General features: G+C 38.9%; 2 protein-coding genes across 2 annotated transcripts; both read left to right on the top strand.

Annotated features, from left to right (window-relative positions):
- The first annotated feature begins 27 nt into the window (after window positions 1–27).
- Window positions 28–11764, top strand: LOC145479597 (uncharacterized). Its single transcript, XM_081458003.1, has 7 exons — window positions 28–762; window positions 3105–3474; window positions 3910–4275; window positions 5198–5420; window positions 8090–8199; window positions 9679–9850; window positions 11133–11764. The coding sequence occupies exons 1-7, from the start codon at window positions 227–229 to the stop codon at window positions 11390–11392; spliced, it is 2037 nt and encodes a 678-aa protein (XP_081314129.1). The 5' UTR covers window positions 28–226; the 3' UTR covers window positions 11393–11764.
- Window positions 11765–16273: 4509 nt separating this feature from the next.
- On the top strand, window positions 16274–24126 carry LOC145473778 (uncharacterized). Its single transcript, XM_081455074.1, has 9 exons — window positions 16274–17072; window positions 17732–18028; window positions 18628–18698; window positions 19208–19369; window positions 19724–19785; window positions 20736–20939; window positions 21387–21465; window positions 21836–21893; window positions 21999–24126. The coding sequence occupies exons 1-9, from the start codon at window positions 16415–16417 to the stop codon at window positions 23246–23248; spliced, it is 2841 nt and encodes a 946-aa protein (XP_081311200.1). The 5' UTR covers window positions 16274–16414; the 3' UTR covers window positions 23249–24126.
- Window positions 24127–24206: the final 80 nt, after the last annotated feature.

Below are 24206 nucleotides of genomic sequence, written 5' to 3'. Positions count from 1 at the left end.
TCAATACCCAAGAGGGTAGCAGTTAGGTGCCAGGCAAGAATAGTTAATTTTTTTTTGTTTTGTTTCTGGCTATCTTTGAATGCGAATACAAAAGATTTAAAAGAACTTTGTTTAAAGATAATGTTTCGATTAGCTATGCTAGCTGGTTGAAAATATCTTTCATAATTCTTTCTCAAAGCACGACCACTGTGGTCGCGACAGACACCCCGACATACCCACCCTGGGAATGGTCTATAGATTGCCACCTGATTTCCGCGCGCTTCACTTGCGTTCTGTAGCGCGCGTGAACAAAGCAATGATGGTGAACATCTCGTTCCTGATTCTTTTCTGCTTCATAGCAGCAGGCTTGCAAGTTGTAAACTGCAATCCACCTGTGGGTCAGCCAGTAAGTGACAGCAATGTTCCAGCTCCCAAATTGCCAACGTTCCCCTCGGCATTTTCGGCGCTTATAGAGGTGAACATTGCGAATAAAAACTACACTGCCCTCTTCAAAGAATTCTACGATCTGGAAGCAAACCGGGGTAGTATCGAGAGAACAAAAGATGGAAAGACACATCGCTCTATCTACGACTACAACTTAGACGAAAAGATTTCTATTGACTTGAACGCTAAGAACTGCACTGTTTATTCCATTAGTGGTGGCCGGGGTTTCAACTTTTTTGGAAACAACAACTCGCACATCGAAAGTGTGGCCCAGCTGTTTAGATTCGCCAAGCAGTATAATGAATCTTACAGGGGTGTTGTGCCCGTCCGAGGCATAAGGTAAGTTCATGTAATGCGGTACAATCATTGTAAGTTTATAACTATGAAGAACTGTGTTCTGCTCGCAACTCGATTTTTAGGTGGTTAGTTTCAGTTCTAGTTTCGTTCAATTCCCCAAACCGTGCAACGTTTTATCTCCTTATGAAGAGCGAAGTGTTTGCAGAAGCATAAGCGTAAAAAAGATAAGCCTTCTTGAGAAACATTTTGCGGTAAGCCGCCGGAGAAAGCTTATATGTTTCCGTCAAGTGGGTGTTGAGCTTTATTTGATGTGCACTAATCCGCCATCTAAATAATTAAAATAAAATAATGCATAAGTTACGTAATTACACGATTTGAACATTCTGCAAACATTATTGTGTGTCAACTTTTCTGTAGCCCGGTCCTCACTTGCGACGCAAGCATACGCATAAGCATAAGAGAAGCTTACGCGCTATTGAGGACTGCCGGACATAAGTTAGATAAACATAAAAGAATATCAAAACCTTTCATTCTTCTTATGCTCATGCTTTTAATGGTCAATGCTGCTTTTGTGTCCAGTGGGGACATGTTGGTATATTAAGGCATAAGCATAAACGTAAGCGAAAGACTTTCAGCCAATCAGCGAGCATTTTATGCTTATGCCAACCATGTCCTCACTGAATATAACACTGACATACAAGCAAGCATAAGCATATTAAGCTTATGAAGAAAGTGTATGCCTGTGTCGCAGCTATCTGCATAAATGCATAAGCTCCTCGTGTGTTTGCTTACAGTTTGCATCCTAAGTGAGGACCAGACTTTAAAACAAATTATTGAAGCTTTGTTATCATTTATAATTACTTCTACAGCTGTATCTACACTGTATGTTTGGTGTACAAACAGGGCTGAATATTATTAATGGCTCAATATTTTAATGCTCTTGAACCTTTCAAAATGTGGATATGGATCAGTAGTTTTATATAAAAGCCTATCACGGCAATGACTTAGCAAGATTTATCTGACAAATTAAAACTTGCTGTGTCACTGCTGTAATATTTAAAAACACTGAACCGTGAAGTTGTTGCCAGTTGCATGTACATTGTATCTAAACATTAACATACATATTGGAACTAACTCATGCACACATGCATGCATTCATGCATACATCTATCCACATAGCATAAATAGTTACATATTGATATAATTTAGAAAACACTCTTTAGGAAAGTGCGTGCTAAAAGCTGTATTTGGACTATAACTCAATAGAAACACAAATTGTTAATGTAGTGATACATGGGGCACATTATATTAACCAAAGAGAATAATTTACATTTTGATGTTCAAAGTAAACAAGTCTTTTTCTTCTTTTGTTTTTATTGCAGTGTTTTCTAAAAGAAATATGAAACACGCTCACCCTGTTTCTGTATTGTATTTAAACAAGACTGTTTCTGTTGAGGAATTATCAGCTGATAGTTGTTCCACAAAATTTGATCTTCATAAAATAAATATTTGGTTGACGAGAAGTGATTGAAGCTTCAAGGACAAATATGCTAGTTTTAAGAACATCAAATTTCCAAGGGCAACTACATGTAACATACCAATAGTTCCAAGACATAAACACTCTAATTGTCTTAAATGTTCACCACTAAATTTTCTTTTGTATGCCAGTTCAAATATTGTGTTGAATTATTTTCAACTTTTTTTTAGATGAAAGGCATGAAAGGCAAATATAAAATTTGAAAAAAGAATGCATGCAGACAATTGCTTTTCCCATTTTTTTCTTTAAGCCCACTTGTTTTACAGAAAAATTTTCACAGATTAGTACTTAATCCATCTGGGTATTTTCCTTGGATGGGCACTGTGTGCTGATGGTGTCTCTCCGATGATGAACACTATTGTGTCACGTGATCAATTTAAACCAACACGAATTGGAGAAAATTTAGTGGAAAATTTAGTGAACTATAATTAAGGAGTTATAGAAACACTCGTGAAAGTTTGGGAGAATTACTCAAAAAAGATGTGGAAACACTTGCGTTTTGGCTCCTGTTACCACAACTTTCTGGTTCTATCAAACTTCCACTCGTGTTTCTAGAACTCGATAGAAACACAGAACATGTTCTCCATCTGCTCAATATTATCCCCTCTCTGACACATTAGACCCATCGCAAAGGGAAGGGCAGGGGGACTAATAGCCCCCTTTGCAGGAATTAAGTTTTGTTAGCTGTTGCTGAAAGTTTTTTTGCAGCTTTAAAAGGTGAAGATGTACGCTTAGAGTCCATAGTGTGCTGCATTATTATTCGTTTCTGTTAGTAGTTGAGGTGGCCAGTGAAGAGGTTTTAAACTGATATTAATACTGATCTGTGTTTTTTTTTTTTTCATTGTAGATGCAATCACTGGAGAGCTCAGATTGTTCACAACCACAGTTCTTATTATTTGGATTACTATTTCTCAGTGCCCGACTGGAAAACAACTTGGCAGAATTCAACAGTAGTGCGTGCTGTTATCAACGGTACAAGCTCTCCAAGACCCCATGCCAGTGCACATGCCTTCTTTCATGTTTATGACTTTATTGACTTTCACCCTGGCTCCCCAGACTCATCCAATTTTCAGTTTCCTGCTGGATATTACTGCCGAGGACTTAAAGGTGAAAACAAGACAGTTCCTCAAGTTCCTTCAGCTTTCAGCCTGGAATTTGAAACAGTTACTGTATCAAGTAGAAACAGTTATAGAAATTACACAGTGTCAACCCAGAAGGTAGGTGCAATATGTGATATGTTACTTAATAAAGTTGCATCATCGTCATCATAATCATAGTTTTTTCCAAGGGGACTTTCATCTACTGGTTGCCAAAAACCTTTCTAGTGTGCCTATAATTGTAACCCCTGGCAGTGGACTCCAACATGGGCAGATTGAAGAAAGCAATGAACTATTAGAAGAGTGAGTGTGTTTGGAGAATGTTCTGTGTAGTGGGTCACAATGCTGGACTCGCCCAACACATTGCATGATGAAAAGCCTTATGTTTGTGTACAGCTTGATCACAGTGGGACATGGGTGATGGCAGTATTAAATTTGTTCACTTTTTACCGCTTTTTTCTTCTCATCTGCCACAAGTGATGAAATATATATTTTATTAGCTAACCCAGTAACAGATCTCTGCCTTTAATATACGTTTATTTCTCATTGTAACAGGAAGTTTATGATCTTGAGAAGAAGCTTGTTTTGGTGACGCACCCCAACCGGTTTTATCCTGATGCTGGTCCAGTGCTTACAATTCATGACTTCAACACGGGCATTATCTACAATATCTCATCTGGCAAGATTGGAACAGTGTGTAAGGTATCTTTTGAAACTCTCAATAAGGACAGGTGGTTTGCAGAGGACAGTGAACATCATCACATTCGCATGAAGACAACCCAAGAGCTGTTTAATGTCCCACAACGAAATGGTTCTTCTCCACTGGTATACAAGGGGACAACCTCGGTGCGGGGCATCAATGCTGACATCTGGGTTGGCAAGGCTATGATAACGAGCAGGAAAACAAATAGATCACATGAGGTGACAGAAGTATTCAAGATCTAATTGTTTTATATTACTATTAATAATTATTTCCCTGTTCTGTCCAGCCGAACACCTGTCTTTCCACTTTTTCATTCCTCTATCCTTTCATCCATTCATATCCCTCCATTCATTTTAATACTGTACATGTCAAGTCCTTAGTTTGGGCAAACTAGGAAAATACATGTAAATGTTGAAAATGAAAACTTTTTAAAACATTTATTCAAAATCATAGTTCTCAATGCATAAAAAACTGACTGTTAGTAGAAAGTTGTGTCTGCAGTCATGTAATGCAAATTATTGTCATTGTGTTGATATAATTTGCACATCTGCAGTGTACATGCATTTTTAAGAAAATATTGTCCTTAGAAGAGGTGGGGTGCACACTAAAAATGCTGAGTATAGAAGAATACATGGTCTTTCACTTGCCAATTGATTAAAACAAGCTAGATCAGAAATTATTTATATAACCAATAAATTTTATGCTGTTAAATGCAATTTAACAAAGTTAACAACAAAAAGTAGCTGGTATTTCTGGTCAGCCATATTCATATGGTATTCCATGCTCATTGCTCTTCACCATTGTACTAGCGTGTTCCAGCGTGGTGGTCCTTGGAAACGTCATTTTGGTCTATTTGTTGACGTCTCTTTGCTCCTGCCCTCCCCTCCATGTCTCCACTCTGTCTGTTAATTATAACTCAGTCTGACGGGTGCCTGGAAGACTGCTGGGGGCTCATGGCTGGGCTGCGGGGATTGCCAGCCATGGGAGCATTATGCTTATGCAGTCTAGGAGCCAGCTGGTCACAGTGGAGGCCCCTGGATATCCCAGGCACTCATCTTCCATACAGCACGTCGATGCAGTTTGTTAATTGGCAATAAATCATTTCTGATCTAGCTTGTTTTATTTCTCACTGTATTTTAGGTTGTCATAGAGTTCTACTTTTCAAAACCAAACTGGCGTTTCACGTCAGGACCTCAAAATGATGAACACAAGGTTCCTGTTGGAATTAATTTTTACTCAGAATGGGGCCAATCTGTGATGAACTTGTTCAACTTTGATGCTGAGGCTGCTGAAACAACGGCTGTTGATGTGAAACCTTGTTTCAGTTGGGAAGAGCAGCGCTTTATTCAGTTTGCTTTGAATGGTGAGTGTGATATATGGTTGTGTAACTTGTTAAAGGGCATCAAGAACATTCTAATTCTGAGGATCTGGCGAACCTCATGGGTTGATCGTCAAGTCCAACTCTGGTTGTTTAGAGCATGAAGCAACTATTGAAGATTTAATGGTAACTTCTGGGTGGGGTGGCACTCAGTTGTAGGTTAACCCTCTCCACCTCCACTGAAGCTTAGAGGGACTGTCATTAAGGGTTGTTTAATCCGTTTTATTAAAAACTGTATCATTGGATAATGCAATTCCAGAGTTTCATCAACTGGCTTAGCCATCACAACCCTCCAAGTTGCGACCATTTTAGTCGCCAGCTCGGCGACTAAAGTTAACGTGACCTATGCGTTAGGAGCTTGAGCGGACTATCATCCGGAGCGAAAAGAAAAACATTCTGAGCATTAAGAATTCACTTTGCAAAGTTAGTTGTTGTGGGATTTTAACCCACAGAAATGGAGACTGAATAAAATGAAATGTTACACGTAAACAAAGATCAAGGAATTGCATTCAGTTGAGCTTGGGACGCGACGAAATTCGTTCCACTCGACTGAACTTTGGCACGTGACAATTTTACCTGGAAGCGTGAGACAACGCACGCAATCCGGTCATTTGCCATTGAAAAGAAGAGGAATTGTGAGAGCTTGGAAAGCCCGACGGTGACAGGATCCACAATATATTTGAGAAACATCCAGATGTATTTGAGAAACGTATTTTGTTTCAGTGGACACGAAAATACTTGACTTTACAGCAAACTTGATAACACAAGCACGGGGGATTCTATAAATAAAAAAAACTGTGACGAAAAGCGGATCGCAGTTGTAAATAAATTTCACTTGTGTGAACGAACCTGGGTTTATTTTTAAATTGTCAAAGATTTCATCAATAAAAAGTATCCGTCTTAGTGATTGCCCTGAAACTTGTGAAAGTATTTTCGCGTTGAGTATTCGCGTTGCGCGGTTCGCATATTAAATTCAAAACGACAAACAATTTGAGCGTGAACTTTTCTGTCCATTTCAATAGTCTTTAATTTTCAGATGAAGTTTTATATCGTTTGCTTATTCAAGCAGAAAACGAGGTTGAACATTTAAAAAAGATCATAAGCGATAAGGTAAAAATAGTGTTCACTTTATGGTCTCAGCAAGAATTTGATGCTGCCTTGATAAACATTGGAAAACTTTCCGCCGTTCAGCTGCGAATGAGGCTATCTTATTTTAACTTGGTATAATCTGTGTCGTTTGCACTGCTCCTGTTGTGTGAATTAAAATGACATACACAAATATTTTTGTGTTTTGTGAAGCGACTTTTTTTCTTAATTTTCATCAAATATTTTCGCGGGAAAAATGGCGGTAAACATACGTTTCATTCATACATGCTCACGCAAGAGTTTATAATGAAGATAGTCTGAACCTTTGGTTTTTGATATTTGTAAATCGATGGAGCTATTTGAAGACATGTACATGTGCATTATTATAACCATTGTAAAAGATTTATTGAAAGGGAAAGCCAATCAATTTAAAATGACTGAATGAGAACTGTGATCAACTCACAACACTGTTGCAATATAGTACTTTTTCATTGTGATCAGAAACTATTTCATTTGATCATCAATCATTCCAATAAAAGCATATTTGAATCAACATTAGGTAGTTCTTTCACTGAACGGGACTTCAATTTACTTGGAAATAATACAGTTAGGTAATAATAAGATTATTATTTATTATTAATTAATTATTAATTTATGCATATATTTTGGCGACTAAAATTTTTCACTGGCGACCAAACCTGAACAGTCAGTGGCCAAATGGCCACTAAGGAAAAAAGTTAACTTGGAGGGTTGCATCATGGGTTAGGAGCCATAATACCATGTGCTAGGAATATGATAAGCATGCGTGTGATCTTTTGGGGTATTTTTATTTGTTTTTTAGTTTACATCTAATTTTCTATTTTTTTGGGGGTGTTTTTAATAAAACAATATTATTATTCCAATCGCACTTGTTGGACATGAGATGATTGTAGCCAACTCGGCGCTACACACCTTGTTCGCTATCTATCATCTCGTACCCAACACGTGTTTGATATAATATTCCCCAGGTGTACTTTTTTCTGGCCTCGTTTTGGACTAGTGGCTTGTCCTGATGGACTAGTGATTTAGTTTGCTTACTAGCCCACTGCCTAGTATCCAAAAACATTAGGTGTTGAGCAATGAACAAGTGGCTTGTAATGTAATGATAGCCCTGCTTTGTCAGGTTGACAATTTGCAGGTACCCATTAATATAATTTTGAGGCACGCCATGAGAATGAATTGTGTAATAACCAAGACCTCAGCTGTTGAGCCTGGCCCAGTTCAGATGTCTTGGTTAAAAAAACATGAAATTTTGTAACTATTGATAGACTGGCCTGCCTAGACTAGCACTAGCTATCCACGGGCTAGTCCAACTGTGAAGTGTAACTGATTATTATAAGAAATAAATTGATTGATTGATTTAATGACTGATGATGCAATCATTTGATGATGCATTAGCCCACCCTGACTCAGAAAAGCAGCAGTGGAGTGGTTATTTAGAGACGTATCAACATTGGTAAAAAAATAAAATATGATTTTGCAATTGTTGTCTCTAAATGTCGACAGATAATGTGTTATTGCACCTGTAGACAAATACCAGTATGACAAGTATGCAGCTTCAAGGCAGTTCTTATTGGCTGTCACGAAGACCATCAGCACAGTCGCTAATGTGTCAATAATCAGAGTAAATGGCATTCGGGTAAGTGCATGCACTGGATTGTGTTGCTATTATTAATTATCTTTGACACTGTTTGACAACCTGATGATTGACCTTGAGTATGATGACATGACTCTGAAATTACATAATTTGCACACAAGGTTACCGTGGTAAATTAAGTTGTAAAATGCACAACATACATGTACATGTACATACATGACTGACTGATGCAAAAATGATAATTTTGCAAAGCTCATGTTTGCATCCCCATGCTACAGTATTTACAGATTTACAGGAGACAGCCTGCTGCAAGCATAAGACTGAGTCTGGGAGAAGTTGAAAGTTTTTGTAATGCAGTGTTGGAAACTATTAATTTTGACAGTACTTGCTATTTGGGCAAGTCACTCCCAAAATGCACTTACACGGTGTAATTTTCACTTGCCCAGAAAGATGTCTCCTCTCCCCACACCCCCAGGGCTGGAAAAAAACCCAGGCCTGATTGCCCAGCTGGGCAAGCAAATTTTGCTCTTCGGGGCAAGTGAAAATTGAAATTGAACAGTGGCCCGGTGGGCAAGTGAAATTAGCCTCAGTACTCCTGTCAGCTTGATAAATGATAATTTCCAATGAGACCTAAAGATTAGTTAACCATTGAGTTGAGAGCATGGATTAGTTAGGAATCTAAGCATACTTTGTTCACATTTGTCCTCTGATTTCCATACTGGCTGCCTCATCAACAAGTAGCATTTTGGCTGGGGGCAAACAAAAACTGAAATCTACTTAAGTAAGCCCACAGGGCAAGTGGATTTCATTTTTTTTCCTGCCCTGCTGACCCCCCAAGACAAAAATCTTCACAATGAATCACAAACCACAAGTTAAATTACTGATTACTGCTTGCTCAACTAGGAACCAGCAGTAATACTTCATACAGTCATGTGTAACCGCTTTGTACACAATGTATCATCACTGCAAGGAACCCGTATCTCATTTTAATTGTCTATTTATGAAACACTAAGCTAAGTCATATATTACTGGCAAATTATTTTGGAATCTCAAAAGATATATTAAAAAATTTAATTAATGCAGAACTTTGGTAATTTTTCAGTTGGTAAGATATTCTTGCCAAAATGGAAAATAAAAGGAGGTTTATTTATTTAATATTTAATCTTAAATAATTTCCCAAAAAATTAAAATCTTACTCACCTAACGGGTGAGTGATTGATGATCTGTACTCGCTTGATGCTTTTCACACTTGCATGGGGGAGCGTTGAGAGCACTAATTTCCAACACTGGCAATGTCTCACTGTGAACAGCAGTAATATAAATGGTATAAAGCATCTAACTGGATGACTTCACAGAAAGCACCATGTAGAAGCACTGCTTAATCCAACAATGTAAGTTTCATTTTCTGACTGAGAGATTTAGTTAGAGCTATCCTAAAAAGCATATTAAATAACAGTAAGTAGTGCACTGAAGTACATAATTGCATTAAATAGTTTAGTATAGACATTGTTGACATTATAGGTGCAGAATAGCAGGGGAGGAATGGTAGTGACCTTCATCTTGCTGAACAAAACAAAGCCTGTGAGGGGTGATGTGGAGGTTATAGTGTATCCTGAGAAAGGACTAATGGATGCATTGAATGCCCTAAAGAATTCTGTACAGTCTGGACAATTCAAAGTGGAATTCCAACAAGGTAAGGACTGTAACAATAAATATGATTATGATGATGTGTCAACTGGGTTGGACACAACAGCAACAGTGTTGGATTTTGATTAGGAAAAGAAAACCAGAGGACCTGAAGAAACATATCCTTGATACAAATGTTGAGAACAAACAACAAACCTAACTCTCTTTGTTGGATTCCCTGCCCACTCTCTCTGTATGTATAATAACAAATTACATCCCAACTGCAGATTGATGACTGCTTTACAGCATCTCTGTGAAAGTTACTGTATATAACTGGCGTGAGTTCATTACCTTCCAGTCAGCATCAGTAGCTCGACTGTATTATCATTAATTCAGAAACATATGAAGGACAGTTACAGTAGTCTAGTATGTCTTTTTAGAAAACAGCCCTAAAAAAGTACGCACGCTGATTGGTTGAAAATTGTGTTTCTATAACTCGATAGAAACACAGAACTAGCACAAGCTGTTGACGTAATGATGGTGCATGCAAAGAGAATTTACATTTTGATGATCAAATTAAATGAGTTGTTTTCCTTTTTTTCATAACAGTGTTTTCTAAAAGAAGTAGAAACATGTTCTCTGTGTTTCTGTCGAGTTATAGAAACACTCATGAAAGTTTGGGAGAACTCGAAAAAGCTGTGGAAACACTTGCCTGCGGCTCCTGTTCCCACAGTATGTCCTGTTCTCCCAAACTTCCACTCTTGTTTCTATAACTCGATAGAAACACGGTACATGTTTTCTATTTCTTTAAAAATGTAAAATTATGGATTCTAATTATTCCCTTAATTTAGTGTTAGATCATGTACCACCTTTTGGTGATGAAAACTGGTCAGGTGACCAGCCATTTTGCATAAGTTAAGGCTTAATTCTATTTAAGGGGTCTACTCTCTAGAAACACAATCTTTGTGATGGAATTCCAGGGCCAATTTAACCAGAATCAAATTATGACTTCATGAAAAAAAGTATGACTGCAGGGGCATGTCCATGGTTAATAAAAATTATCTTCCTAAGTGCTTAGCGTGTTTATGATGTCTATAAATGACAACAACAACAAGAAATGACAGCAAAGTGCCTTGGTTTGCCTGTTGCTACATGTAGCTATGGCCCTGGATTCTGTCTTGCTTCCTGATAATTTGACTCTTTTTTTCCTAGAAGGCTTAGCTCATTTTTTCATCTAGTTTAGAATCCATTTGCTCTTAGTATGATCAGTCTTGTAAACCTAAAATGACTGTTGACCTACCTGGACTCTTTATGCTGACAATATTATTGGCATCATTTTCTCTTGACAGAAAAAATCTATGCTACTAAGTCTTCATTCTATGTTGGGTTTTGGCCATCCTCTCCTCCGCACTCTGGGTCTCCACTTACCACTGCCAAACCATCAAACCAAGGAGGCAGTAAAATGAAGACAGAGGGTGTCTCTAGTGGTGCAGCAGCAGGAATTTCCTTCCTCATGCTTGCAGTTGGAATCTGTGGAGGCCTGCTTATTGCACATGTGATCATGAAGCGAAGGGGAACCAGCTTGTTTCAGTATCAGAGACAGGAGTAGCTTCATGTATTTCATTGCTACTGTACCACGGGGGCTTATTTCAAGATAGGGACCTAGATGTCATATAACATGAAATTTTACTTTGCGATATAACAACTTAATTTCATTTTGTGGAACTTAGTTTTCCTTAACTTACTTGAGCCAGTTTGTGAAACATTTTTTCAAGAAAGCACATGAAACTAGACTTTTTCTATGACTTCAAAAACATTTCCACATGTTAAAAAAAGAATAATGCAAAAATTTCAGGTTATGAGGTTGTAAGTAATCTATGTAAACCAGCACAAGAGTTAAAGTGTTCAATCACTCCTGCCCAGATAGGAATAAGCCTAAATTTGCAGGTACTAGACAGGCATAATGATAGCACATTTGTTATCATAAACAAGGGTTTCATTGAGGTTTTGATCAGGAGCGCAACTGGTTTTAACAGACTGGCAAAACAAAAACTATTTGAACAGAACATTGGAATGAAAATGTTCCTCTAGATGTTCAAACCAGCTGGCCAAAATTGTCCTAGCAGCCGGTCAATTTTCCCAGTGCCGGGACCTTAATGAAAACCTTGTGATCATAAAATTGAATGATTTATAACTGCACACTCAGTAAAGGGTGCATAACAAAGTTATTTGATGAGCTGTGTCCATGTAGAAAGTGGGGCCAACCCTTTTGAAGGCTTATAGTTGCAAGTATTGACACCATACAGTATTTCGAGAAACCTTTCACTAGCGAGGGTGAGTTAGTGTTGGCCTTTTTATGGATCTGATGATCGTTAATTGACTAGAAACTGTGTAGTATTTACTCACTCCATGCATCTTACAAGTGTTAGTAGGGTGTTCCATAATGGGGCACATAAAAGTTACTCACCAGGAGCTTTGTTCAGTCAAGAGATTCATAAAGACTAGCATGCTTACATGCATTGCTGATGATAAGATAAAAATTCTCCCAACTCATTTTTATATATTTGTTACTTCCAGTTGGGAGAATATCTTTAAACATCAGCTTAGACTATCTCAATGGTCGAACCATTTTGTTAATTCTCCTGACGTTAATTAATGTCATTGTAGTCTGTATTCACTGTGATGGCAGGGAAGTAAGAATACCAGGTAGTACACTATTTGTGAATAATATTTGAAAATTCTCTCAAAATTGCATGAGCTGTGTGGGTGGGTGCAATTTGAAAGAATTTTCAAATATCATGACTAGTAGTGTAAATCTTTTAAAGCTCTATTAATCTTTCATACAATTACTCATGATTAAGAAAATTGTGAACACGTGCGATAATTTGCTCGCAGTGCAAATTAAAAATTAATGATTAATTGGCCTGCTGTCAGCCAATCACAGTGAAGTAGTTTTTGCAATCATATGCATGTGCATCTAATTAAAGCTATGTTGTAATAAATAATAGTAATAATACAGGACTTGGTATTCCAGACCACCGATTTAAAGAAAGGTTTTCCAAAGCTTATGTGGCAATGCTGAAAGGCAATCTGGGTAATAGTCAATTAATTTTAGTAAACACCCTGGACTTGAAATGTTTCCAGTTACATTGAAGATGTATGATGGCATGCAATGTGCATGGCAGAGTGATTAGGATGTAGTGTTGATGAACTGCTGTGAATCGTAATCAAGCACAAATACCTTTAATATCCTAGAAATCCTCTTGCCCAGTGCTTTTTATTTGGAGCACCGTTTTGGAAACAGCTTCATGTATAATATTCAGGGTTTTTAATCAAAGAACATTTAGTTTTTTAAGATAAAGATATTTAATATTATTGTATTTATTATTGCGACTTGAGATGGAGGTTAGAGGGAGATATGGAGAATTTGTAAACTTGAGTCAAAAGTGAGGGATTTCAAAAGGGGTGAAAATTCTGGGTGGTGAACAAACAAGCCCATATTTAAGGAGCAATTTTTTTAAATGTGTTTCAGCTGGTAGCCTTATTAGTCACAGTAATATTCTTATTTATATATATTTAATCCATGCATATGCAATATGCATATTTAATCCATAAAATACTTTTTCATTTGAACCTTTTCTATTATGTACAGTAATTAAAAGTTGACCTAAGAGTCCAAATGTTCTACATGGTCTTGGTTGTTTCTTGGTTATTTCTGATGTTCTGCCGGTTAACGGGAAACATTGAAGACTTAACTTAATTATCATCTTGCAACTACCATGTCACGATGAGGTCTTGGCTCAAACACGGGGGTCCAGGCTAGACAGGTGACAGGCAAACATTATGGAATGTGCCGTTAGAGTTGCGTTTACTTAATTTAGTATCTCATGAACGAAAATTAGCCGCCTTCGCTATTATGAAATCCTATTTAGTAATTCGAGTGCTAAAAACAATAATAAAATAAAATAAAAATCAGCAGAAGGCTAAGGAGAAAGCGTTTTTCTGAAAGAACATACCCTCCAGTCCCAAGGCCCCATAAGGGAAGTGGGGGGGGGGGGGAGGGAGGGGGTGGTCTGAGTATTCCACATCCTATTAATTTTTGCCAAAATATCCCGTATCCTGTTAATTCCAGTTGCAGACATTAGCGATTTTCCTACTCGATATCCCGTGTTATCTGATCTAAACATCCCATTGATTTTCCCCCAAGTATCCCGTTTATTTTTTTGCCTTAATATCCCACATCCTGAAATAAACTTCAAAAGGCCGATACGAGCTGGCTGGCCAGTACAACTCTTCAAGGGGCTGGCTATGCACCTGCACCTGTTGTGGAGTGGATTCGTCAGTTTCTAAGCCCGTGTGATCTCCGCAAGATCCCAAAGGAGTTTACCCTTTTCCGCTCTGTAACTCTCGCCTGCATGTGTAGCAGGCGTCGTAGCAGGGTTTTTGTCGAGCTCGCCCCAATTTTCACGCGACTACCTAGGTATTAAACGAGGCTCGTAATCACGTGATTACTTTTTGGCGGCCATATCTAGCTGTGCTGTAGGTTTACCCTTGATGAAAGCCGAGTTGTAGAGAGTTTTAGCCTATAAGTAAGCTTATTAATCAGGGAGATACTTTTAAAAGAAGAATGATCATTTGCACGAACAGGCTAGAAATCTAAGTACGTCTGGCTTTAGCTGAAAGGCATATAGAGAGCGGTTTAATGTCAAAGAAAAGGTAAGCTTACCTATCAAACCTTGCATGAATTAATGAAAAATTGTGGTTGAGGTATTAGCTTACGCCTTGGTTGTATTTTAAACAGAAATGGACGAGACTGAGAAATCTATCGACAGTTCAGTTTCTCAGGAATCTTTCTTCGATTCCACAAAAGGTAAACTACACTCTGAGTCTACGAAGAAACTAAAATTTGTTTCCTCGTCAAATTCTTGCCGAGTTGAGGTTGACCTCGACCTTGATAATCATTATAAAAGGGACGCTTAATCACTATTCTATCGGAAGGCTTAAGTTTAACTCACTCTTTGATGTAAGGTTTTCTAATGTTTATTTCTGCAGGAAACCTCCCTTCAGCTCATATCACATATCCTGATGAGGAAAAATCTTTGGCAAAACACGTTTTAGACACAATCATGGTGAGTCTGCATCATGTGTAACATTGAGAAAAAAAGAAACTTCTTCCCCAGAAAATTTACCAACCCGGCTTATTTGTGAAGCAAATTCAAGATTAGGTAAACTTGCCCATTGCGAAATGCCCTGTATTACCATAGGCTGCTGAATTTTGAAAATCCCCCACAATTGCTTTGACACAAATTTAAACCACATGAATTAACATAGTGTGCTGAGCCATTTTTAATAGTTCCTAAGGAGAAGTTCGTGAGGCTTATATGCTTGAAATCAGAAACAAAATAATTTCTTTCTCCGATTTTTATACCAATTTGTTATCAGAACTAAGGATTTTTTTTGATTCCTCCCACTTGTATATGTTTGAGTTGCATCATATTTATAAGTACTCAAATAAATTTACAGGCAAATTTTGATGTTAGGCTAGACTAATAGACACTAAATATTATTATCCAGCATCAAGATCACAGAAGAGCTGAACTTTGTTGCTCAAACGCAGAAGTAAGTAGCGCTGATCATTCAGGGAAAGTAACCTCAGCTGTCCAACAAAATTCAGATGACTGCCCTGAAATATCAGGTATGACTTGCTAGTGGTAACTACTGTTAAGCAGAGATCACTGTAAGACAGACACTGATGCCTGGTACCAGCCAAATATCCCATGTTTTTCTCTAATATTTCTTTTTTAAGGTACTAGACACCCTCTAAGCTGTAGAGTAGACACTGGACATGCACTCTATGCATGACAAATATATCATGCATGAGATATTTATTTCACGTTGACTAGTGATCAGAAAATAAAAATGTGGTCATCAACACTGGCCTCCAAGACATAACACATTTCCAAAATTTTTAATTTTTCAGACTTATTCATAGCTTATGTACATGTACTGTCCATGGATGTGCAATGTTAAACAAAGGTCTTACCCATGCCTTTGCGACTTGATTCAAACCTGGCGGTTTTACAGATCAGGTTTTAAGACTGTGAATGCATGGCCAATTAATTGTAGCTCACCTTGAAAGCCACCACCCCTGCACTTCTGTAACTTCTATTTTAGCTTCACACTTTCCTTTTTTTTTTTTTTTGACTCCTGAGGTGGCTTTGGATATTTTCCTAGAACTGCAAACTCTTTGTGGTACACACCTGCATGGGTTATGGGCTGGTAGCTCCATTTTGGGGATGAGATGGAGGGCTGTTTGAAACAAATTATACCTGTATGTTTTCAAAAAGAAGAGGTCCAAGAAAACATTCACTCCTCTCACAAATTCTTTTAATGAAATTAAGGAAATATAGATCATTAGTCCTTTGGCTTTGATATTTTACCCTGGTGAAAGTTCTGTTTACACTAGTTCTTGTTCTGTTTTGTAGATCACAGTGTACCTTGCACTCAATCATCATCATCTATCTCAGCATCATCACCTGTTGCTGCTTTAGTGCCAACAACAGACAACAGTGTACCAACACAACAAGTGCTGGAACAAACTCTACCAGAAGAAAAAACACCCTCCTCTAATATGGAGGTGTCCAATCTAAACAATTCACCATCTCTTGGTTGCCAAGTCATGGACTATGCCAGTGAAAAAGACTGTAGTGATAACTATTCCTTCACAGTTAGTCAAGATGAAAGTTACCATGCCCTGACTGATGAAGACTCATGTGATGCAAGCTACTTGCAAAGTGTTAGTGATTCTGCTGTTGCATTTAACCAACAGTACCGAGAAAAGAGAGCTGAAGAAGAGTCCTCCGTAGTGGCAGACCCATTTTCTCCAGAGGCATTCTTTTCATCTATTCCACTGTTTAATAAACTTCAGAAGAGACCAGCGACAATACTCCCCAAACTGTACAACACAGATTCTTCCAGTTATTACCAACACGAGCAGGCAGATCAATGTTTTACAATAGAGGATCATGGAGTGATTATGTGTAACAGTGAACCAAGCTCTACCCATGTGTTGCATGGTAGCAGTCAAAGTGTACCCATTGCACCCAAACCAGATCCCAATGCTAAAGTGTCATGTTATGTCCTTGTGGTCCCAGCCCCACTGTATTATAAAAATTTTACTCCACAAGACAACCTGCAAATACAACAACAACAACACCAAGAAGATCTTCCTGTGACTTCCCCAACTGAAGCTCATCTTGCAGTAACAAAACTTGATGCCACCCCTGAAGGTAAGAAACAGCAAATGAGATTTTCCCTTTTTCTTAGGACCTGTGCTGTTTGATTAGTGAAGCAACATCTGTAACTTCATACTATAGACAACACCGACCATATAAATAATAAATTACATTTGTTATCTAAAAGCTGGCAAAATGAAGTTTAAATTTGCTGGTATATGCATATGTAAAGGGCTGTGTGAAGAATGCGTTTAGCTTTACTTGCTTATTACAGTCATTCATCTCAACTATATGCAGTTCAAAACACTGAGTGTGTTTTTACCACAAGGAGTACATTTGTCCATTTTCAAAGAAAAATAATGTACATACATAAAAAAACGTGAATGATACAATAACATATGGTAAAATGCTGATTGGCTGAGTCAGTGACCATATGGAGTGGTTGTTTTCTCCACTGACTGTGCAGTTAAATGTGGCATGATGAGTATCAGTTCAAAGATTTTTTCTGTTAAGTTCAAGTAAGCTCATGTGACAAGACACTGGTCTTGAGTAGTTACTGAACTTAAGAATGAATGAAAGTTATCTTTTAGAATTTCCCAGGTGTATCTATTCAAACATCAGTAATGTGAAGTGAAATACAAACCTGCACCTGATTCTCATATTGGATGTCAGTTGCACAAATCCATTAATACTTTATCCATGTAATTTCACAGCATTGCATCCAATACTCATACATCCCCCTGAGTGGACTCCACAACCACAAAAGCCAGCCAGGACACCCTTACCTTCAACCAGGATACGAGTGTCACCAAGCCCTAATAAAGGTAGTAGATCCTCCCCTCTTATAACTGTATCGACGACGTCAACTCCAATTCAACCCCTGCAAGGCAACAGACAGCAGTATGTCATTGTTCAAGGCAATAACAGGCACTTGAAAGGGATTGCAAGGTACAAGGACAGTTTCAGGACTCCCTCAGTAGAGGAAAATCATCAACCTATATACCTACAAGGTAAGGCAAGAAGATTGCGACTTAGTGTGCCATACTGAGATATTGAATAAACACAACATGAAATAAATCACATGGAGTTACACCTCCACTTGGGAGCAATCTCATAGGTGGGAAGTTCCCAAACAAGGAGACCTAGTTATTCTCCCAGCCACAAAAAACTCAGAATTTTAAACCTTCCATAAGCAGAGAACTCCTTTCTGGTCCCAAGGGTATACACGTAGGGTAGGTTCCACTCTATGCAAACTGTAGGGGAAAAAACAAAAGAGAAAATTAGCCAGTCCAATTGGATTCAATTGGATTTTTCATTCCCAGTTCAAACACTACCCTCAAGAAATGAATCAGCCGATTATGCAGGCCTTAACCATCTTATTTCAGTTACATCTCAGTCACATGTGTTATGATGCCCTGTTATGTCCAGGGTAAATGTTCCTACATGTAGGTTTATTGCCACTCCAAGCTATATATCCTTTTATCCGTAAATGCGTTTTTCACTTCAACAATGTTACACTTTTGTCACTTATTGTCGAGAATGAAATTTAGGTGAGGATCACGTTTGGCATACAATTCATTGGGTAGCTAATTGAACCCATCTCTGATAGGCCTGCCACCTCAAGGTTTCAGAAGATTTTGGAAGAGTAAGGAAGGCTCTTGTACTGAAAGGACCACCAAGGTGAATTGTTTTGTGTTACTGTTCCTTGTTAGATTTAAAACACTTCTCATCTGCTTATTTCATCTGTGGCACCATATTTAATAAAGGGGGAATAGTTAGGAAGGCCAGTGAACATCAAAGAAGCAATTAAACAAACGGGCCATAATTTATGTTGGAAGGTTCTTGACGGCTGCACATCTTTTGTTTTATGCTCATTGACTATGGATGAGTTACAATAGCAATGCTTCTGTTGGTTAGTTGTATGAAGACACATAACAACCTTTTGTATTTTGCCAGGTTTTGTGTAGGGTCAACCGACAAAATAGCCAACAAAATCATACAACAACGATTGCTACGTTTCATAACCATTTCTCTCTATTAACTATGGTGGCACTATGCATGATCACGCTATGTGAATTACCTTCTCGTTAAATTACCAGCAGCGTGAGATTGAAGAACAAATCTTTCAGTGTGAATTTTCAGTGAGCTTTACTAACAATTTACCATGTGCCATTTGTGCTGATTTTCAGAGGTCGCTAGCGCCACTTTTTTCAAACGTTTCACCGTCTGATGGTCAAGAAGCTACTGTTCCACAGACAGAGAAGTCTCCACTGACATGCGTCAGAAGCAAGCTGCCTTGTGACAGGGAAGTGCCGCAGACTGATAGCACGGTGAGGTTTTTTTATCATCAGGTCACGCTTTCTTAGGTGATTCTGTAACAGGAAAACTGGTCCTAAAACTGAAGAAACCTCTCTAGACCTAGAGCAACACAGAAGAAATACTTAGATATCCTAATGCAGTATAGGTGAAATTAAGTTTACTACGAAAATCAGTAAGCCGTGGAATTGGCTCAAATTTTTGTATAACGACCTCTCCCGCTTTCTTTTGCTGATCCGCCCACATTCATTTGTGTTGTTGTGCGTTGACAATAAGCAAAGTGTAGTGATGGATACAGGATGAGAATTCAAACTAAAGGTGGGGAAAGGGAAAGAGGCGGATAAACGGCTTAACATATTTGTTTGCCTCTTCCCATTTCCCATCTTTAGTTTGAAATTCGTTCACAGTCAACTCACAACGCAAAGGATTGTGAGCGGGTCAGCAAAAGAAAGTTGGAGTGGTCACTGTACAAAAATTCGAACCCATTCCACGGTTGGGTGATTTAGGTATTAGCTCAGGCACCATCAAGTTAGTTTGTTATTTCGCTGAATTGAAAACTTCCTCTTTTATAGGGTGGAGGTGACAGCAAACTTTTGGCCAGTGAGAGCACAAACACTTTAACATTAAAACCATCTGCAGAGGAGGAAGGATCTCAGATCTCACCCGGTAGGAGGCACTCCCAATGTCCGTCTGGCCTGCTGTCGCTCCAACTATTAGCATTAAAACATGCTCTGAGCTGCATGAAGTCTTTTAGTCCCAATTAGCCATCAGCCATGTGCCATTCATTGATCCACATTAAACTGTCCCCTTCTGGAGAGTCTGGGTCTGTTTAATTAAACAGGGACTTAATGCTGTTTTTGTCCTATCCGGAAGTAGAAGGGGAGCAATTTGCATAGGCGGCAGTGAGCATTCAGAGCCTCCAAGGCAAGAAAAAAAAAGGAGAAAAAGGGGAATATGATTATATGATTTCAGTTTTTATCAGACGCCACTGATTTAATGCCAATGCATCATCTCGGCTATGTACTTACTTTACTGAACACCACAGCCAGTATTAGTAACACAAATTACGAGGAGAGCATTTTTAAGTGATATACTCATCATGTCATGTTACATGACCATAAATGAGCCAAGAGTTGTTCGCTCATCCAAACGCCGCTCACTGTCCCTTTACGCAATTTTTGTCCCGTAGCTTGTGTCGTTTTTGGGTTGTCAGCCATTTTTTTTTTGTTTTCAGCTTATCGAGGTATCTTAAGAGTAGTCGACTCGACCAGAACTTTCATCGGTCGCTGATGCTGACGGAGAGCCCTGTGACCTCGACCTTTTACGTCTATGACCAATCAAATAACGTTTTCAGTGTATTTGCGACAGAATTCCGATAGTTCTTGGGTGAATTTTGGTAAGGAGAGAAGTGCGGCATGTCACGATCTCTTCAACTAACCGTGGACCGTGTTTCCTTACAGCTGGTACAGTGCAGGAATGTCATAACGAGAACGAGCTAGAGCTGCCCTTGGACCCTCAAAAACTTAAAAGTGATGAAATTACTACGACGCCAACCCCTAAAACTAGACACGGAGAAGACAGAGAAAAGAAAAAGATCAGAGACAGGTTCGAAAATAGTTTCCTGTAATAGCTTCTAGTAAATTTCCAAGTGCCGTTACTTAGCAAATAAAGAAGCCTAAATCCCAAATTTCTTCAAAGAAAATGTTTTTCGCCATCTCTAACAAAAATGCTGACTAAAGTTAATGGGCGAAAAACAATAAAACACGCTTTTTCCATGTTTTATACCCTGATTAAACATGGGCTTTTGACCAATCAGAGCGCGCGCAGGGTCCTATCTATATTGTAAATCGTTTTATAATTCGCCGAGGTAATGTTCGACAGTTTTATTCCTCAATTTCTAATTGTAGCAAACTATTTAATCAGCGTTGTTAGTAACAGCACTGTGTTCTCAACGACAATATTTTGAAGCCTCTGTTGATAATCCTTTTCACAAATTGCAATTGAACCTAGAAATAATTGAATATTTAAATGAGCGCGTTTGTTTTCTCGTAGGCGATATGACGCAGAACTCAAGAAAGCCTTTGATCAGCTTAGACAATTAGTGCCCCGTCTTCAGAAGAGTTCCAGTAGGGTATGTGTAGATGGCCTTCATTAACTTAAGTGGTCCTTGCGAAGCACCAGATCAAGGGTTGAAATAGTGTTAGAGTTTGAGTAAGGTCTAATTCAGAGTAGTTACGGGTCAATGTGTAGCGTGTTTTCAGCATCGTTTTTGTTCGCGTTATCCCTCACAGACTTAGCGAATGCCGTGCGCATGGTTAAATCATGCCTTTTTGCGATTTAGTTTTTAGCTAACAGGATAGGGATAATTTCAGCGTCAGATATCAATCTAAGCTGTCTAATTAGAATAAGAATTCAAACCACCACAACGCCTGGTTAACCTAAGTTAGCCGCGTAGCGTTTTTGCTCCAACCAAGACATCGATTGTTTGGTTAACTTTTCAGGGACTAATTTTACAAGAAACTATCAAGTACATTGGATTCCTCGAGAAAAAAGTTTTAGGTAATGTCATCATTTTTAGCTTACTCCTTTTTGTGCCCTTTTCTGTCAATCGGTGAATATTTTGATCATTTTGATTTCGGATTTTTTTTTATCAATTTAATACAGGTGCAGGTTTGTGGTCTACTTTACAATCGGCAGAAACTGCTGAACGCAGTACTCGGTTGGAAAATGCCACTCAAGGAACAAATGTCGATAAAAAGCAAGGAGTTTCCGAAAAGTCCTCTCCTTCTGTCATAAGCTGTGATGTTACTGATGTATGCAATGTGGCTGCTAACACAGAAAAGGAGCCATTGACAATATCTGAGCAAGAAAAATCAACAACTGTCTTAAATTCTCCTGTAATTTTAATTCCACCAATGTCCCTGTCAACAGAAGAACTTTCGTATTCGTTTGTTAGTCGCGAAGGATCTGTTGTCGCCATTGATTCCGTGGATACTAATGAGGAAGGGGTAACAGTTGAAGAAGTACCTTTGCCGATTCCATTCCAGCAAGTCCAGCTCTTAGCCGTGGATCAAAGAGATAAAAATCCGGTATTGACTCCTCAGTCACCAGACGAGCCCCAATCTAAAGAACCCCACACCAGACTTATCCCTGTCGTTGAAATACCTGGCTACACAGAGAGCGGCGAGTACCTGAACGTGGTTGACGAGGGTCACATCTCTCCCCAATGGGACGTATTTCTGAGCGCCATGACTACAATCAGCCAAGAGGGTTTAAATGACCTTGGAGTCACTCTCTCGCCCCTCCTTTCCCCCTTGGGAATTCTGCTCTCGCCTGGAGAAGACCGTAGTCAGGAGCCTACCATCACGGCTGTGGTTGAGTGCGAGGAAAGTGCCGAAGCGGAAGAAGCTATTTCAAATTCATGCACCGAGGATGACAGCTTTGCATCCAGCGGTGGGATGTCAGGGATTTGCACGGACATGACGTCCATAGCAGCCTCGGTAGAGATTACCACTGAAGAGCGAGATAAAAGTGTGTCCTTATCGACTGGCAAGACAAGAAGAAAATCGCGACCGGCACAGATCGTACCTTCTGTATCACCTCTGCAAGTTAGCGATGACGGCTTGACATGTAGAACACCTCGCAGCAGAGACAGGGCAATACTACAGGATCACAGTAATTTTACAGACACCAAGTCGCCTATGGTCGATGATGGAAAAGGACGTCAAAGAAGGCGGAAAGACCACTCACCCAAGCAATCCTTTAATGACAATGCTGACGAGAACTCTGCTATTGTCGCCAATCAAAGCCGCACTCCACCTGGGAGAGTGTCCAGTGTGCTACTTACAGGGAAGAGGAAGACTTCCCGCAGTCCCCGTGGAGGAGTGGGGACGAAGAGAGGGCGGCGCAATTAGATGCAACATTATACCTATATATGACCTCAGTGACTCAGTTATAGTGGCGTTAAAATGTTCCAATGTGTGGTAAATCTTGCACTTTTGACATAGTCACTTGAGAGTAAACCTGTAGCTGCTTATGTTAAGATCGGAATACAAGATTGGAAACATGAACTGACAATTTAATGTGATATGGATTCTGCGCGGAATGCGAGCCGAGGAAAGCAGTGATTTCATGCAGTGTATTTCAAACCATGTTAGTCATCGAAACCAAGGAAGACGTTTTCTCCAAAGAACTATGTATGACATCGTTAATAAATTTGAATCGATCTTTATTTCCATACGTCTTGTTTTACTTATCAGAATAGAGCAATCGCATGGCTTAGAGAGTTTTGCTGTCCACAAACAGCTCACAGACATCCCTCAATATAAGCCTTCAAAACTCTTCTTGTTGTAACTGCATGTAATAGTGACATTCGGTTCCAGGATGCATGACATTTGCCATTACTTTTGGCATCTCTACAGTAAAAAGCTCGCCGAATCTGTTTTTTTCCAACTATTTTTTTTCCTTTCAACTTTGACTCGCCTACCGCCTATTTGAAGATTAGTCGATGTTAGCAACACTTGCCCTGCTTTTCTTCTACTAACAGATAATGTACGCGGACAATTATCCGAGCATTACCCAAGTGGAGGCTATTGTGTTTACTGTCTTTCAAATATTTTTCGCAACATGCGAGATTTGAAAAATTAGGGAAAATCCGAACACATTTTCAAACTCACCTGGGGACTAGCGTGTTTATTCTCCTTCAAATATTTTTCGCAACCCGTGAATTGGGGAATGTCGCTGGGATATTTCCCAGCTATAGCTGGAGCATATTCAGTCACGTGACGCGTTTAATCCAATCGCATGCGAGCGAAAATACCTGGTAGATTATAAAGGCTGATAACCGAGATTCAGTGAACCAGTCACAAAGCT

Source organism: Orbicella franksi, chromosome 2 (genome assembly GCF_964199315.1).
Source record: "Orbicella franksi chromosome 2, jaOrbFran1.1, whole genome shotgun sequence".
Lineage (NCBI taxonomy): Eukaryota > Metazoa > Cnidaria > Anthozoa > Scleractinia > Merulinidae > Orbicella > Orbicella franksi.
The sequence above is the reverse complement of the archived record's forward strand: the minus strand, read 5'-3'. Positions and strand labels throughout refer to the sequence as shown.